The sequence below is a fragment of the Zosterops lateralis genome (genome assembly GCF_965231275.1).
Source record: "Zosterops lateralis genome assembly, chromosome: 3".
Lineage (NCBI taxonomy): Eukaryota > Metazoa > Chordata > Aves > Passeriformes > Zosteropidae > Zosterops > Zosterops lateralis.
In genome coordinates this window covers 47,663,319-47,678,955 of record NC_139764.1, presented here as the reverse complement: position 1 = coordinate 47,678,955, position 15,637 = coordinate 47,663,319, and the positions used below count along the sequence as shown (strand labels likewise).

At 35.0% G+C, this 15,637-nt stretch overlaps 1 protein-coding gene across 1 annotated transcript in view; it reads left to right on the top strand.

Moving 5' to 3' along the window:
* Positions 1 to 15,637, top strand: part of ADGB (androglobin) — a gene marked incomplete at both ends in the record, with an annotated part of 104,859 nt that overhangs the window by 82,159 nt on the left and 7,063 nt on the right. The window contains 8 exon segments of the mRNA XM_083857627.1: positions 166 to 259; positions 480 to 614; positions 977 to 1,130; positions 3,421 to 3,608; positions 5,249 to 5,433; positions 7,274 to 7,470; positions 8,260 to 8,371; positions 14,089 to 14,222. Coding sequence (XP_083713753.1) covers positions 166 to 259; positions 480 to 614; positions 977 to 1,130; positions 3,421 to 3,608; positions 5,249 to 5,433; positions 7,274 to 7,470; positions 8,260 to 8,371; positions 14,089 to 14,222 — 1,199 coding nt within the window.

The window sequence follows — 15,637 nt, the reverse complement described above, 5'->3', positions numbered from 1 at the left end:
TCAAAGGAAAACCAGTTTTCAGCTCAGTGAGACTTCTGTAAAACTCCAAATAAATAAGGCAATTTGCTTGTGCAAGTGGCATTTTTCAAAATGTTTGGCAGGTGTAGATTTAGAACAATAGCAAAATCGGATGTTGTATTTTCTAACTTCTTTTATTATCTCTAGGTACTAAAGAAAACGCTGATGTTGAAGAAACTTTGAAAAACCTGTGGACTATGATTGAGTCAAATTTTGAAGAGTACGCTGTAATGCTGTTAAGGTAATCATGCAGTGAATCAAACCACTTTATTTCAGGCAGTTATAAACTGTTTTTTCACAAAATAAACATGGTAAGACCATTATTAGCGTCAAAATTACAAAACCCTGTTGGAATGAAGAAATGTTTTTACTAAATATATGCTGTGCTTTATTCAGTATATATATATAGATATGCCATCCTGATTAGATTGAAGTCTTTATGTTGTTTTTTTGCTTTCCAGAGAAATGTTTAAAAGAAACCCTGATTCAGCTGAAAAGTTTCCTTGTTCTGAAGATGAATGGTGTAAGATGTATTTCACTGACTATGCAGTAACATATGCCAATCAAGCACCACATGCATGGTTTCTGATTTTCAGGTGAATTTCACAGAGTCCTCTACAACTCTTTTGGGGAAATAATATTGATATTCTGTGGTTTTTCCCTAACCTGCTTCTTATCTGTCTGCTTTCCTTAAACTCTGACATGGACTAGTTCTGACTTAGGCTGGAGCAGAGTTCATTTTCTTCATTTCTTATTAATCTTCTTCCTAGTAGCTGGTAGAGTGCTTTGTATTTGGATTTAGTGTGATAATAATATTGCTAACACACTGATGTTTGGGTTGTTGAGTGCTTACCCCAAGCTGAGGGATTGTCAGTGTCTCACACTCTGCCAGTGGGGAGGTGCACAAAAATCATTTTATTTGGGAAAATAATTTTGATATAATTTATTTCTTTTTTAGAGAAGTATTTATTGTCCCAGAAGACATGCTTATATTTACGAAGGTGTTTACCACTATCCCGTTCTGTAGACTTCATGTTCTTGATAATGACACACAGGAGGAAATGCCAAATGCCTTTTTCAAAACGACATCTCATGTTTATCCCAAAAATAAGGTAAATGCAAGAAGTTGTTGCAAAAAGTATAATTTTAAAAATAATAGCAAGTGCCCAGATTCTGTGGAGATTTTTAGCTATGTCATAATGTTCTACTTAAAAGCACACCCTTATTAATCAGCAAGTTTGAACAGAGACCATCACTGATCTGATTCTTCCTATTTCTAAATAGTTGATTATGGTTTCAGTTGTTGATACTTTGACAAGGCATTTTGCAATTAGTAAACACAGAAATACAATGATATTATTTTAATCTGTTACCTTTTTTTTTGTGACAGTATTTTGTAAAAAATAGTCAACAATGTAATACATCAAGCAAAAAATTATACAGTATTCCTGAATTCTTAAATGTCAGTATTATTACATAAAAAAGTAATTTTTTAAAAAAATGCACCTACCAGTTCTGCTTCCAAGCTATGACTCAGCAGTTTACAACAGAGATAAAAAGGAATCCTGTCAACAGATAGTTACTCTGCTGCAGAGATGCTCCTGGAACACATTAAAGTTCATTTCAGAATGATTGACAATGAAGATAAAATCTGCACACTAGCAATAAAGTCCGTCTTCTTTTTTGCAAATATTACAGCCGAGATGGAAGCTGGCTACTTGCTTAGCATTATTTGGATTTCTTTGGTTTGCATTAAATTTTCTTCTTTTTTGGTGTTTTTTTTCTACTGCTGGATACAGTTAAATTTGTTTTAGTTCTTGGAGAGTTTTTTTTTTTTAATTCTACTCTCTTTATTATTCACAAGTCTTTTGAACAGATTGTAGAAAAGGATAGAGATAAGCATTCAAGCTTCAGCTGACCTACATAGATAAGAGTTTAAGAAATCATCACTAGCACCAAATTTAGTCCAGAAAATAGAAGTCTATTGGAGCAAGGACACTGCTCAGTTATTTCTCTTGACTAGTCATAGAAGGACTTTTGGTCCTAAATCGAAATTTTCCAAATATTTTTAGTGAACATTAAGACTATAACATTATCTTTATAGATGGGTATACAAGAGAAATTGTTCTGCTCATGCATCCCGTGCTGTCAGAAAGCATTTGAATCTCTGGCTAAATCCTTCTCCATTTTCAGGTGTACTTGATATGAACATAGAGACCTGTGTCTCTGTGCTTAACTAAATGTCTAAATAGGAGAGTTCTCCTGAAAGGTAACTGAGTGGTTACTATTACCTTGTGGTGATTAAAGGTTGTAAAGTCCCTTACTGCTACAATTGCATAAATTGGACTCATGATTAATTTACTTTACTTTCATTCTAAATATTCAGTATTCCTGGAGCCACAGCCCTGAATTATTGGATAGTTCCTGAAATCACAATCCTATTTATTATAAGGCTATTTCAATAAAGCTGGTTTTGCTGCTGAATGCTGATTTCTTTAAACAGAATTTAGAAGAGGAGTGAAAGAAATAAAGCCTTTCAAAGAATTTTTATTTGGACTATTTCTTAGGTGGAACATGAAATTTTAATATTTGAAATAGGGAGATAGTAGGGCTTGTTAGACTTGAAGAAGGGACTTAATTCTGAGTTCCCCTGCAACATTACAAGTGGCCATTTCCCTCCTTATATCCCTTTTTCCTGCCCCTGCCTTTCAAGTAATCACATTCATATTGCCTTCATTTTCAAAAATACAAATTAATCAAAGTTTGAATTTTTTTGTTGAATCCTGGCTCCTCATATTCCTGTTCTCGGGATTCATAAAGAGCACTTAAATCTGCATCAATTGTGTGTTGCATTTTTTTATTATTTTTTACTTGAGTTTTCTAATACTAGAAATATTTTTTCTTAAATAAACATCTTCATAAAAACAAGATTAATATCTTGTAATTTCATGCTGTATCTGCAGTGGCATTATTAAATTAGGGTAAATGTTAATTTAACCTCAGATTTGAAGACTGAAGTAATCTCATCTCTAAATTTCCGTGCAGCAAACTCATCCAGCCCTACTTTCACACTGCCTAAGCATGAAGGAGCATTTTAAATCATCAAACGATGAGAAAGTGACTTCACAACTTTGGTTCTACCTGCCTCCAAAAACACCTACTGTCTTTCCAGTTGGATGAAATTGGATTTAACTTGCCGTGTACCTTTTTGCCAAATAGAAATTGCTAAAATAAGAGATGCTCCATAAGTTAGAATAGACTGGAGTTACATGATTCTTACTGACGAAGGACATCTTATTACATTAATAAGTGTAATGGACAAAAAGTGTGTTGCACGTAGTCACAGAACACCTTTTGAGTAGTGTTCTTGCCAGATAAAAATAAGTTGTTTTCCCCTGTTAGGATGGATACACTTTTGTGGCTGAAGCTCACACTGGTGACCAACCTGTGGCAGCTGGAAAATGGACACTGCGCTTCATCAGCTCCCAGAGCGCCCTTCCCTTCCTGTCTCGTGAGGCTGTAAATAACATCTATTCCACTCTACAGTTCAAGGAGTATTACATACCCAACAAGGAGTTCCTGATGTTTAGGTAAATATTGAGAGAAGAATGAATAAATTCTGAGGGTTATATTGGTCATCCCCACCAGAAAAATGTGTTGTTTCCTCTTTCTTAGAAGGGGAGAATATTGATGCAAAAAGCTGAATTTTATGGGCTATCAAATTAAAATTTGATTAGTGAAAGTGCTGTTTGTGAAATATTGCCACTACTTAGTGGAGAACAGGTGTGAAGTACACAGACTTCACGCTTATACTTTGAAATCAAAATTCAGTATTTTGCATTTCTGTAAGCTCAGTCTTATCCATATGCCAATTACTGACATTCCATAGTACTTTGGGGAAATAAATATGTATTAAAATCAAGATTTTGCAGGTGGGGATGAGACATAAAGTTTGGGGTTTTTTTCAGCTCTTGGGATAAAGCTTTAATTAATACAGGAATATAACCCTTTTTTTCCTAATATATCAGACCAATTTCCATCTTGAAATATTGGCAGGAAAGTTTATTTATGCTTTATTTTAGTGTGCTGATTCTTTTAGAAGAATATATTTACCAAACATGTGATTAAGTTTTTATTATTCTTTTTTTTAATTGATTAAAGTTCATTAAAATCCCTTCTGAGTTCAGAACTGACCATTACTAATTGCTATACTAAAGTTTTTACAAAAAGAACTACACATTGCATTGCCACAGGCCCTATGCTTAGAGCTGATTAAATGTCTATATTTTGAAGGTTAATTTAAAACATTTTATCCTGATTCCTGAAAGCTTTTTCAATATTTCAAACCAGTAGATTATTCTTAGGATAGAGGTCTCTTTAAGAGAAGGAATCAGTTTCAATATACACGAAGAAAGCATGTAATGGAAGCAAAATAAATGCATTAAAATTTTGTAAGCACTCTCTTTCTTGATGATTTTCATTCTTTTCCCCATTCTGATGTTACCAATCTTAAATATATATATGCACACATATATATACATATATATATGTATTCATATATATGTATTCATATATATATATATTAGCTCCAAATATGCTGAAGTCAAGGTGATGGATTTTTTTGTATGTTGTTGTTTCTTTGCTTGTTTGGTAAAATTAATCATAACAATTTGAATTTATGGACAAAAAGAATATAACACATACTGCAATGGGTTACAGCATAACAACTATTTGAAGAGCATAATTATTTGAATTTTGTTCTCACACTCTAATTCAACAGGTTTTTAATGCCACAGTCTATTTTAAGCTCACCCAAGCAGCTACTGCTATCAAAGGAGGTATCCCTACCCTTTTGAAAGCAAGTAATTTTTTTTTTTTCCTCAGGTACTTTTGTAATGATACAGTTCCCTAATCTGGCTAATGATGGTCAACAAATAAAAGTACAGTAGGCAGTCAAATGTCTAATTGGACATTTGATAAGGCAATGAAAAAAAAAAAAAAGAAATAGCTAGACCACCCCATTTTTCAGCAGCACTTGCTTTGTTTGTTGATTCACTACACTAAACTTTGCTACAGGAAGCTTAGCCCATCAGATTCCAGGAAAACTGTTGATTTGTAATTCAATTTTAAGTGCTTGCTTCCAGTTCAGCACAACATTTAGGTGCTTTCCTGAAAAAGAATGATCAGGTATAGTTAATTATATTGCTATAATTTTTTTCTTCTTCTTTAGGTATTTTGTAAAAGTCACAGCACCACATACTGCTACATTGCAGGTACAAACCTCTAAATCAGATGTGTTCATTAAACTACAAGTCCTAGATAATGAGAAAGAAATTAAGAGTGTCATTGGAAAGGGCAATGCAGTCATCCCAGTTTTTAACTTCCAGAGTAATCAATCACTTCTGAGCTCCCAGGGTAAGTATTGTATTCCATTTTTGATCATTTTATTCGCTGCAGGATATACATTCTTACAGTAACTGTAGGTAATAACAGAAAATACTATTTTCCCCAGCTCTTTTCATTAACCTTTAATTTTACTGTTCAAAACCAGTAAGTACAATTGAATGAGGTACATAATTCTTAGACATATTTTTGACAATGGACCCTGTCATGCTCAGGTAATTTTAAACAAAAAATTAACTACCATCTGCCTGCCTCCATTATACTTCTTGTACATAATAGATTTTAAAGGCTAGTGCCATGCTATCTTCTTTGATAATCTACATTTATTTCCCTGTTTTCTACACACCTCACTGCTAAATCAAATGATTTCCATTTTATTTGTGTACTATTTTGAATTATTCATTATAGTTGTATTTCAATTTTAAAATTCATTCTTCATAAGAATTACAAGTTTGCTTAAATAAAGCAGCTGTTTATAAGCCAACAAGTCTGCTACTGTACTCTCCATGGACACTACTATACATAAGATATGTAAGATATGAAAGTCTTTTTACAATACTAGACCAATTGGCCCTAGTACTGAAGTTCTTTTCCTATTAATATGCATCCTGTATATCATAGAGAAGATACTTTGTGTAGAATCTTTCATAGCATCCAAATTAAATTAAAATATTGTGAAATGTCCCCAGTATAACCAACATGACAGCATTGTATTACCCAAACTACTGAGTGTCTCTAGGTTCTGTAGTGGTTCAATTCATGGCATTGTAAAAATTTTGCTATTGTCAAAAGTGTTTTTATGGCCTGTACAATAACAATATAGAAACTTGGAAATACTGATGCCAAGTTCCAGTGAAGATTTGTACTACTGACACTCAATACAACAAGATTCCTTCTGTCAGTGTTTCTTTGTTCTCTAAAAAAGTGTGTTTTCTCAGATTAGGAATAATCAGAAAACACTGCTATACCATTGGCACCAATCCTGTTAGTTAAACCATATACAGTCCCTAAATTTGACACTTATTCACTGCCACACATGTTCTGCCTCTCATAGAATTGATCACTGTGTTGCCAGAAGTTCTCTTAAGTGATATTATTGTGCAAGCATAAAACATTATCTCCCTTGTTCACCCACAGCCTGTTAATTCACCTTCAGACACAGCTGCTCTATTAATGTATTTTACAGCTCAAAAACTACAATAAATGAACTGATTTTGAATATATTTACCTCTTCTGAGATGCACAGATGACTTGGACCTTGTACATTTGCTTGACAATAAAGGACTTACATATCGACACACACATTGCAACCACAATTTGTTTTGTCAATACAAGCACAGCAGATGTGTAAGCACAGATGGGCAAGTGAATCCTCACAATCCTTTTATTTTCCACAGTAACCGTCTGATACAATCCTGTTAAAAAGTATAAAAATATCTTTCAGATATTTGTTTGAATCTGGAAGCGAGGTAGGCAGAAGTTTCTTCTAGCCAGAACTTAAGAAAACTGAGTGACATGCTCGTATTTTTGTATGAAAAATAATTTGGTGTTACAGCACCACCTGGTGAGCATTACGAGAATTATTGGCTGTCTATGTATTTTGAGGAGCTTCTCCGAGTAGTCTTTCCTGCAAAGAAAACAGATCGAATCTTATGGGGGATTTCGGCCTTTCACATTTGCATTCAAAATGAAATCAAGATGGTATTTGGAATAAGCATAATTGGAAGCTTTTGTGTATAATCCAAAGAAAATGAGACTATGTTTATTCTTTCTGATACTTTCTGGGGGCATCTGTTTACCTCATACCAGTAATTCATAGAATTTCTGGACCTTTTTTTTTGTCATCTTGCAGTAAAAACCGAACAGATTACTCAAAGTAGTCCAAAGAAGGGATTGGAAACTCGACGATTAAGAAAAGCAAGTCGTTATTTGTCAAAGGACATCAAAATTTCTTTCAAGACAGACCCTGTACAAGAAGCCCCAGCGATAAAAATAGATGAATCTTTCCTCTTGAAAAACTCTGAAAATAATGTTGGAAGCCCACAACAGGTAAGAGTTTGTTAATCACTGGGATTTGGGAAGTAAAAAAAAAAGCAAACACATAGTTATATGCTACTTGAGCCAAGTTTGTCAGAGGCCAGTGTCAAACCATGGGGTTTTCTTGATGTCATTTAGTGTTGTTTGTCTGTTTTAGAGAAATTAAGTATAATTTCTAAAACAGTTCTTGTTTTACATCCTACATGTAATTCTGCTGTGATTTTTTCCTTGATAGTTGAATTCAATTGCAACAAAATAACCCAAGAAAACAATAATTATTGAGAAATAAACTCCAGAGTTGTTCCTTTGACTCAGAACTGGCATTAGAATTTTGGAAAACAATTTCTAAATATAACAATTTCCAATTCAGTCTAGACAATGTTTAAAACAGCCCAAGGACCCTGTCACCTCTACCTCAAATTAAGGCATTATTGAGTGCTAGTACAAGGGCTCAAAGCCCTGTAGTATGTCTTAAAATCAAAGACAAAAGTCTTTGTTTTAGTACATGGCATACATAGGGAAGTTACATGGAAATCTTACAGGAATGTAGCTCCTTATTGTGTAGCCCAGTTTAGTTTTACTTGATAAACACATGAGTAATTGTTTAATTTCACAGGAATTAAAATAAGATCTGTGGAATTAACATTAATTTTTTAAGCTTCTTGTGAATGCTGTTATGTGCAAGCTTGTAAATTAATTGTTTTATTTGCTGAGTTCAATAGCTGGCACTTGACTAACCTGGAGGACTTGAATGCTTGCTGGAATTGTTATGACTTCAGCATGTTGCATTTTCTTTTACAGTCTCACCAGTATTCAATAGAGGCATTGGTGTTGCATGATAGTTGGCCTCTTACTGAGAGTGAGGCTTTGGTTGTTGAGGAACTGAAAGAAAAGCAGAAAGATGAAATCAAAGGTAGGTTGATGCAAGTACATATTTAGTCAAATGCATCATGTTACTGTTAAAAAAAAAGTATTGCTCCAAGCAACATTTTTTCACTGAGTAAAATACCTAGTCAACAAAACTTTTTGTTCTGTAGCTCTTAGAAATTAGGTTTGATTGCGTGAATCTACATCTTCAGTTCACAAAAGATAAGGAAATCAGAGAATACACCGCAAGACTCACCATCTTAGGGCTCAGCTTTGGGTAGAGATCTGGAACAGAAACATGCCTGCTGATAATTTAAGAAAATGCACTGAACAAGAAGGCAGGGAAAGGCCTGGTTTGGGAAATGTCTTGCTTCTGTACTGCTAGGAGAAGAATTTAGTAAGAGAGAAGACTAGGAAAGCTCCCTAGTACAGTTAGAAGTACAGTTTGTACATCTAAGTCACAAAATTTCTTTTTAAATGTCTGGTCAAGTCTTTTTTTTTAGTAATTTCTATTACTCTGGACTGAACTTAGATTCAGCAGTGGTAATTGCTGATGGATATTATTTCATTTCTTGGGTTTGGGATGTATGCAATATTTGAGGGTTTTTTCAGCATTTCTTCAGTTTTTATTATGAAACTTAAAAAATATGTATCTTCTTGATTTACCAGAGTCTCTAGTCAGTTTTAGTACCATTTGAGGAGCTATGTCATGTAGGCTTACAGGCTTGTACACAGCTCTTTTAGTGATTTCACCTGCTGGTATTTTGTTGTGTTCTTCACAATATCATCTTTTCTTCCTAGACGGTTTCATTCATTCTCTTAATCTTCCCTGTTAGACTGCTTCTTACAACAGACATCCTGTTACATCCTCTTACCCTTCTGAGTTGGCTCCATAGTGACAGCTTGCACTTGACAATATCCTTTTATACAGCATCACCCTGGTCTGTAAAACTGCAGGTCAAAGGAGGTCACTTAATCGCTTCAATTTCTTCACTAGTTCTCAGCTCATATCACTGAACTTTGTCAATGTCATGAGTGTTCTCATGTTGAATTCAAGGTAGCAGTATTCCAGTTCATAGCTCCCCTTCTCGGTGCTAATTTATGCTCATTTGCAGTCCAACATCCTTAAGCTACAGTCAGTGACAACATGTGCTTTTTTCTTGGGATTATTTTAAAATGGTGTAAATTTTGTGCCCTCTCATAAATGCTGCCTTTCAAAGTAAACCAAATCCATTTCACAGTTATTATTAATTGAGTGTTTCTGTTTATACAAGGGTACCAATAGCTAGCCTAGGCCACCAAGGGAGTTTATACAGAACTTACATCAAAAAGTTTGAACAACAATACTCATTTAAGACTTAGTGGGTTTTTTTATGTACCCCTATTAACAGCAATTTTTATCTGAAGTGCTTACTATAGTTAAGTATTCTAGGGGAAAGGCCAAACATTTATTTCTTTTTCTGATTGTAAATTAGTCTTAAATCAGTTTGAAAACTGACCTTTACTATTTAAAACTGCCAACACAAGTTGCCAGATGCAAAATTCATATAATAATAATAATGTTGGTGTGTAACCAAAAAGATATTGTTTCACCATCTGATTTTTAGGAACACTGCAGTGAGTCAGGTGAAAAATTACTGCAAAAAGAATTCCCCTTTTCAAGCATCCCTTTTTCATATAAGCCAACAGTGCCATCTGGAGTTAATTTTGTATTAAAGCTAATTTATCATGGCAAAAGCGTATTTCAGCTTTGTATTAAGATCTACTAAAATCTTTTGAACTTGTCTCCCTTGAAATGAAGACCTATGCTATTATACTATTGATATTCACCAATATTATTAATACTTATTTAGAATATTTTTTAAGAAAGTAAAGTCTCTGCTATAAAGCTGCTATGATAATTTTGTATTTGTTGATGTTTGTACTAGTAGAAAGAACTGTATTAGCGAAAGTTATTTTGTGAATAATACTTAGTCATATTTATTAATTATGAAATCCCATTAAATGTTTCATTAAAGAGCCCACTGAGCAAACAAAACATTAAAAAGGTATTAGGCAGGAAAACATAAGCACGCAGAAATTAGGAAGTTCCACGTAGTTTACTTATACTGTTTCATTCTTTTCTCTCTTTCTTCCTCCATTTGTTGGTGGGGGGTTTTTTGTGTCTTTCTTCTGAGAACTGTTATGGAGCAAGTCTTCAATCGAAAAATACTTTTAAAAATGTAAACTCAAGATCATAATTCTTTTGAAAAGGAGAACAATTAGCAGGCAATCTTGCAACTGCTAGTACCATTTTCAGTTGCTTGACTGTGTAACAAAATCATTTTAAGGTTCATTTTGTATATAGGATTTTCAGCTATTATGGTTTTGGGTTCTTTGGTTTTATTTTTCTTGTAGTAAGCGCCTAAGTTTCACTGTGCAACTGTCACAATCCTGAGCTGAATCATCACTGTGTGCTGAATGCTGACTGCAGCATGTGTTTTACATATTGCCTTAAATTAACTTAGAAGTGTAGGCTGTTGATGAGAGAGGGCTGTCTATGCAACTGGGAAAGCAAGAGAAGATAATGTGCTCAGCCCAGGTCTTAGAGATAGGTTTGAAAAGGCAGGACAGACAAGATGCTTTGAAATATTCCTTTTTATCCTCCAGTGCAGTGAAAGTTTCTCCCACTGGTTTTATTTTCTCATAGGAGAACTTGCTGGCTCATGCCAAGGAGAGGATTCTTGTTTGGGATGTTTAATGGGATGTTCACATCTCTCTCTCTCTCTTTCCCAGCTTGCCGGTCAGTGATTAATCACTTGCCTGGTGTTCAGTGAACAAATAGTTCACAGAGGATACACGATGGTGCTGCAGATCTCTAAGCCACACTCTAACCCCACACTACTACTGCAACCAGATTAGTGCTTTGCTGCTATCCTGGTGCATTTTTTTCTGTAACTTTAATGTGTGGGTGAGCCCATCTTGGGAAAGATTTTTGACATTGCCATCTCTCAAGAATCCTTCTGATGGTCCAGTCAAAGACAGGAAAAGCAACATCTGCACTTCTCAATCTTTTCTTAATGGAATCTGAAAGTCCCACATGGGGCAACCAGCAGTCATTACTACCAACTACTGGGTAATCCCACTAAATGCTCAGAGCCTATTTCAGATAGCAGGAACATGATATCTTCTCAAAGAAAGCTTCAAAAGACTCCTCTATGTTACACCCATGATTAAGAGATATTCTCTGTAATTAAAATTTCATAAACCAGGAGTAGCTGTCTATCTTGCCTTAAAAAGAGAATTGATGTATCTCAATCTGAAGCTGAGTTTCAGCTAGGAATCATTTGGTGCAATTGTTTAACTTGTCATAGACAGGACATCAGACTGGATGATCACTTTGGTGCCGTTTGGCATTAAACTAAATGAATTTCTGAATAAATAATTGAAGAGCAGTAGAAAAGCTAATTTTAAAGTTGCTGTCAGCTGTATATCACCACTGTCAGCCCATGTGATGCCCAAGCTTTCCTTGGTGCCACAGAGATATAAAAACTGCCACTGAGAGTTTGTGATGATTGATGCATAAGCTGTTAGCTGGAATGGCCTTTTATTTCTGCATCATCTGCCTGCCTTTCTTCTTACCATATTCTGTACAAAGCATTTGCCTGACTTTGCCGTTAGAAAAGCCCCAAGTTGCTATTTGCATCTCCCTTTGAATCAGAGTGGGCTGCATGCCAAAATGCAGTCATTGCCCCATCCAGGCATTTCTGGAGATTGATCTCCAAACTAAGGATACTGCTTGCTCTGCTGAGGGAGTGGGAAGAGCTGAGGGAACCTGGAGATTGCAGCACATGGGAGAGCTTGGAGAGCTCAACTTAATCTTGCCCTGAGTGTTCATATCTGGAGTTAAAGTTGATTACCTCATGCTAGCCCTGTCATTTCTTATGCTTGCTTGTTCTTTACTAACTTGTCAGGGTTTGCTGTAAGTTCAGAGCATCGAAATCTTATCATTCAGAGTCACAAAATAAAACTAGAAACCAGACAAAGCTTGTAGTATCCCATGACATAGAAAATCTTTGTCTGAGATTATTTAGCTAACTACACAGAATGTCTTTTGAGTGTTTGTGTAAACAAGAAATAGTTTATATCTAAAAATTTATAATTGCTTGAATAATGCATGTACACGAGCCTAATTTATGGTGCTAGGATGTAATGATGATGTGAAATTAAAGGGACAGCCATTTATGTAATCATTTTATAACTTTGAATTATCATCACTGTTTTATATTTTCATTTCCTGGGGAGTTGGTTTAGTATATTCAATATTTATGGTGATCACTTTAATTTTTGCTTTCATTCATTAATATATGTCTCAGTAGCACTGAATGAATTTAAGCTTTACACTTTGTGTCACTGGACATTTTTTAAGTAGCATGAGGAGATAAGAATACAGTTTCTAGACAGGTACACATATGATGTATGATGTAATACACTTATATATACTTCATATGTGGAGCTCTATGTGAGTTAAAATTATGCTTCTACATATTTAATATTTACAACCTTATATATCTATATAACATTGCAGATCTCATCCAAAGCTGATTAATTGTGCAGTACAATGATTTGTCCTCACTAGAAAGAAATTGGAAAAGCACTAAGTGAAAGATATCTTACCTTAAAAGCATTAAGTGAAAGATATCTTATTATTATCATCAGACTGTGAATCAGTCACTTGTATCAACTTTTATTCTAAGAAAAGTCCCCTGTTTTACTGTATTGGCTAAATAAAGGTTTTCAACACTTGTCTCAATGTTTTAGGCAGTAGGAAGGTAGAAGGAAATGGAGATTTTAGACTAAAGTTTTTAATCTTTCTCATAGTGTTTGGATTCTTCCCTGGTTGTTTCAACTGACACACTTTTATGCTATTAAAGTTAAATGCTATTACATGCCTTATATATTCATTTATTTTAAAAAGAATATGATATGAAAGAAGTCTTGTTTACAGCTCTCACCAGCTAAGACATTGCAAAATAAGTGTTGCAAATGTCAAATCTCAGTGTCATTAATTCAAACATATAGTATACATATTTACTGATAATATAATTAATTTAAAATATTCTCAAATAGTTCTGACGATGACAAATTTGCATACTTTAAATATTCATTGAGTTTCACACTTGTTTTTTTGCCTTAAATTTCTTGTATTTTTGTGGGGTGTATCTACATTCTCTTTTCTAGACAGTGTTAGGATGTGAGATAATGAGAACATTGACTTTACCTGTTTTGAGCTTCTTACCTTCCCTGGTGCATAAAAAACCCTGACAGAGAGTGTATGAGACTGTACAAGGCAAGTGAGAGTCAGACTGTGATTCTGCAGGCTGTGCATTGCAGTCTTTATACTGACCCATACACAAAGCAGCAATGCACTGACTGCTGGCAGGTACCATGGAAAACTCTCAGTTAAGCCCCAGGTAAAATTCTATTTAGGACAGATAAGGCTGTCACCGTGTGTTCACCTCGTAAGTATGTTTTAAGAAGTAGTTTAGTCCTCATGTTCTTTCTTGGTCGCACTTGAAAGTGTCAACTAATTAGCTGGGTTTTCTTTGTCTCTCTGTATGGCTGTTTTGTGCTGTTATTCCACCCTGGGTTTTATATGGGGAGCTATATTTATAGATAGCAATGACATTCTCTAATTCATTATGCATTATAACTACATCTGAGTAATACACAGGGGAAAGGATAAGGAACACAGCTTTCCCATAACTCTTCCTTCTTTCTAAGTAAAAAAGATTGCACATATTCATAAATCAACTGGAAGATCAAAACATAAAGCAATTGAGAAGACAGAAAAAGAGAAGTCCCACAAAGAAAGAACATTACATGAATCCAAAGAAAGAACATCACTTGAATCTCAGGTGAGAACAAAGCCAAAGCCTCGATTTGTTGAATGTGCCATCCTTGTACTGAATATAGAGATAGTCTCAGGTCTGCAGATCAGTACTGCTAGGACATCTAATGTCCCTTGTATTTATTTCTCTATAGCCCTGTTTTGCCACCTTTTTCGCTTAACATCTGAGAAAGCTTGAATTAAAAATGTTGACTGTAAAGGATGTGCATCCTGGATTTTGAGATACAATTTACTCATTTGTTTGTTTATGTATAAAGGAATATTGGTTGTTCCTTTTGTTAGTGTAGTTTCTGTCTTTGCTGAAGGCTTACAAAATTCCAAGAATTCACCATATTTTTGTCCCATTAATCCCTCATTGTTTTGGCTTCCATGGGTTCCTAGGGAGAGGAAATGGGTCTTTCCACTGTAGTCAGTTTCTGTCTCATATATCACAATTGTCATTAGCATGCAGACATACAGTGGCAGAAAAATTGGTATGTACTTGCTTACTTGGAAGTTGTTATCCCCTGAGGTGGATCATCTGAGTGTTCTGTGGCTGTCTGAAAAGCTATTTCCAGCCTTTATGCCTTAAAAGGAATAATTTGCATTATTGGTTGCAAATGGATTAATAGAAAGCAACACAGGAACTGACAGCTCCTTGTTTAATGACATTGCCTTTGCTGGGAATTTTGCTGCCTCGTGGTGTGTAGTTTAAGGAAAGAACCATAGAGGTTTTCATGAAGAAATCTCTAGTGATTTTTTTTAATTGACTAACCTTGCTGCACAGCAGACTTCCCTGTGATTCATATCCACACTTAATTATACAGAGTTCAGGAACAGTGCCTTACACCAGAGGTGCTGGGATGATGGTACTTGGGAATCCATCACTAAAACAGATATACAAGTTTTGAGATGGAGCCCTCTCAGATAAAGATGATCTCCTTTTGTCTCAAACAAGAGCTGAACTCCTAACCCTAGTTCTACGTCTTAGGCTTAAAGCTTCTTCAGATGGTATGTTTTGCAAAAATAAATGTAGCACAATATCTGATTTCTTGGTCAGGCAGCAGAATAGTCTACTAGATTTCAGGCCCTACTTACCTTGTGATTCTGGAGAAGCTGTGCCTTAAGGTATTTTAGAGACTTGAAGAAGTGATTGGAAAAGAACCTTATAAGACGGAGCAAGGTTTATTTCTACACAGAAATCCCACTTGAATGTAATAGTGAATATATTGTCAATATAACTTGAATATTGGCCTTATTAGGCTTCTAGTAAAGGAGGAAAGGAGAGGAGCGGAGCTTGGCAGGGAGATGAAGCACTTGCATGAAAAATAACACAAAATATTCCTGTTCAGACAAACTGTTCAGAAGAACTAGGAGCATGGAGCATGCTGCACGGGGGTGTGGGAAAACATGTACACAAAATACCTCAAGGAGCTTCCAGGC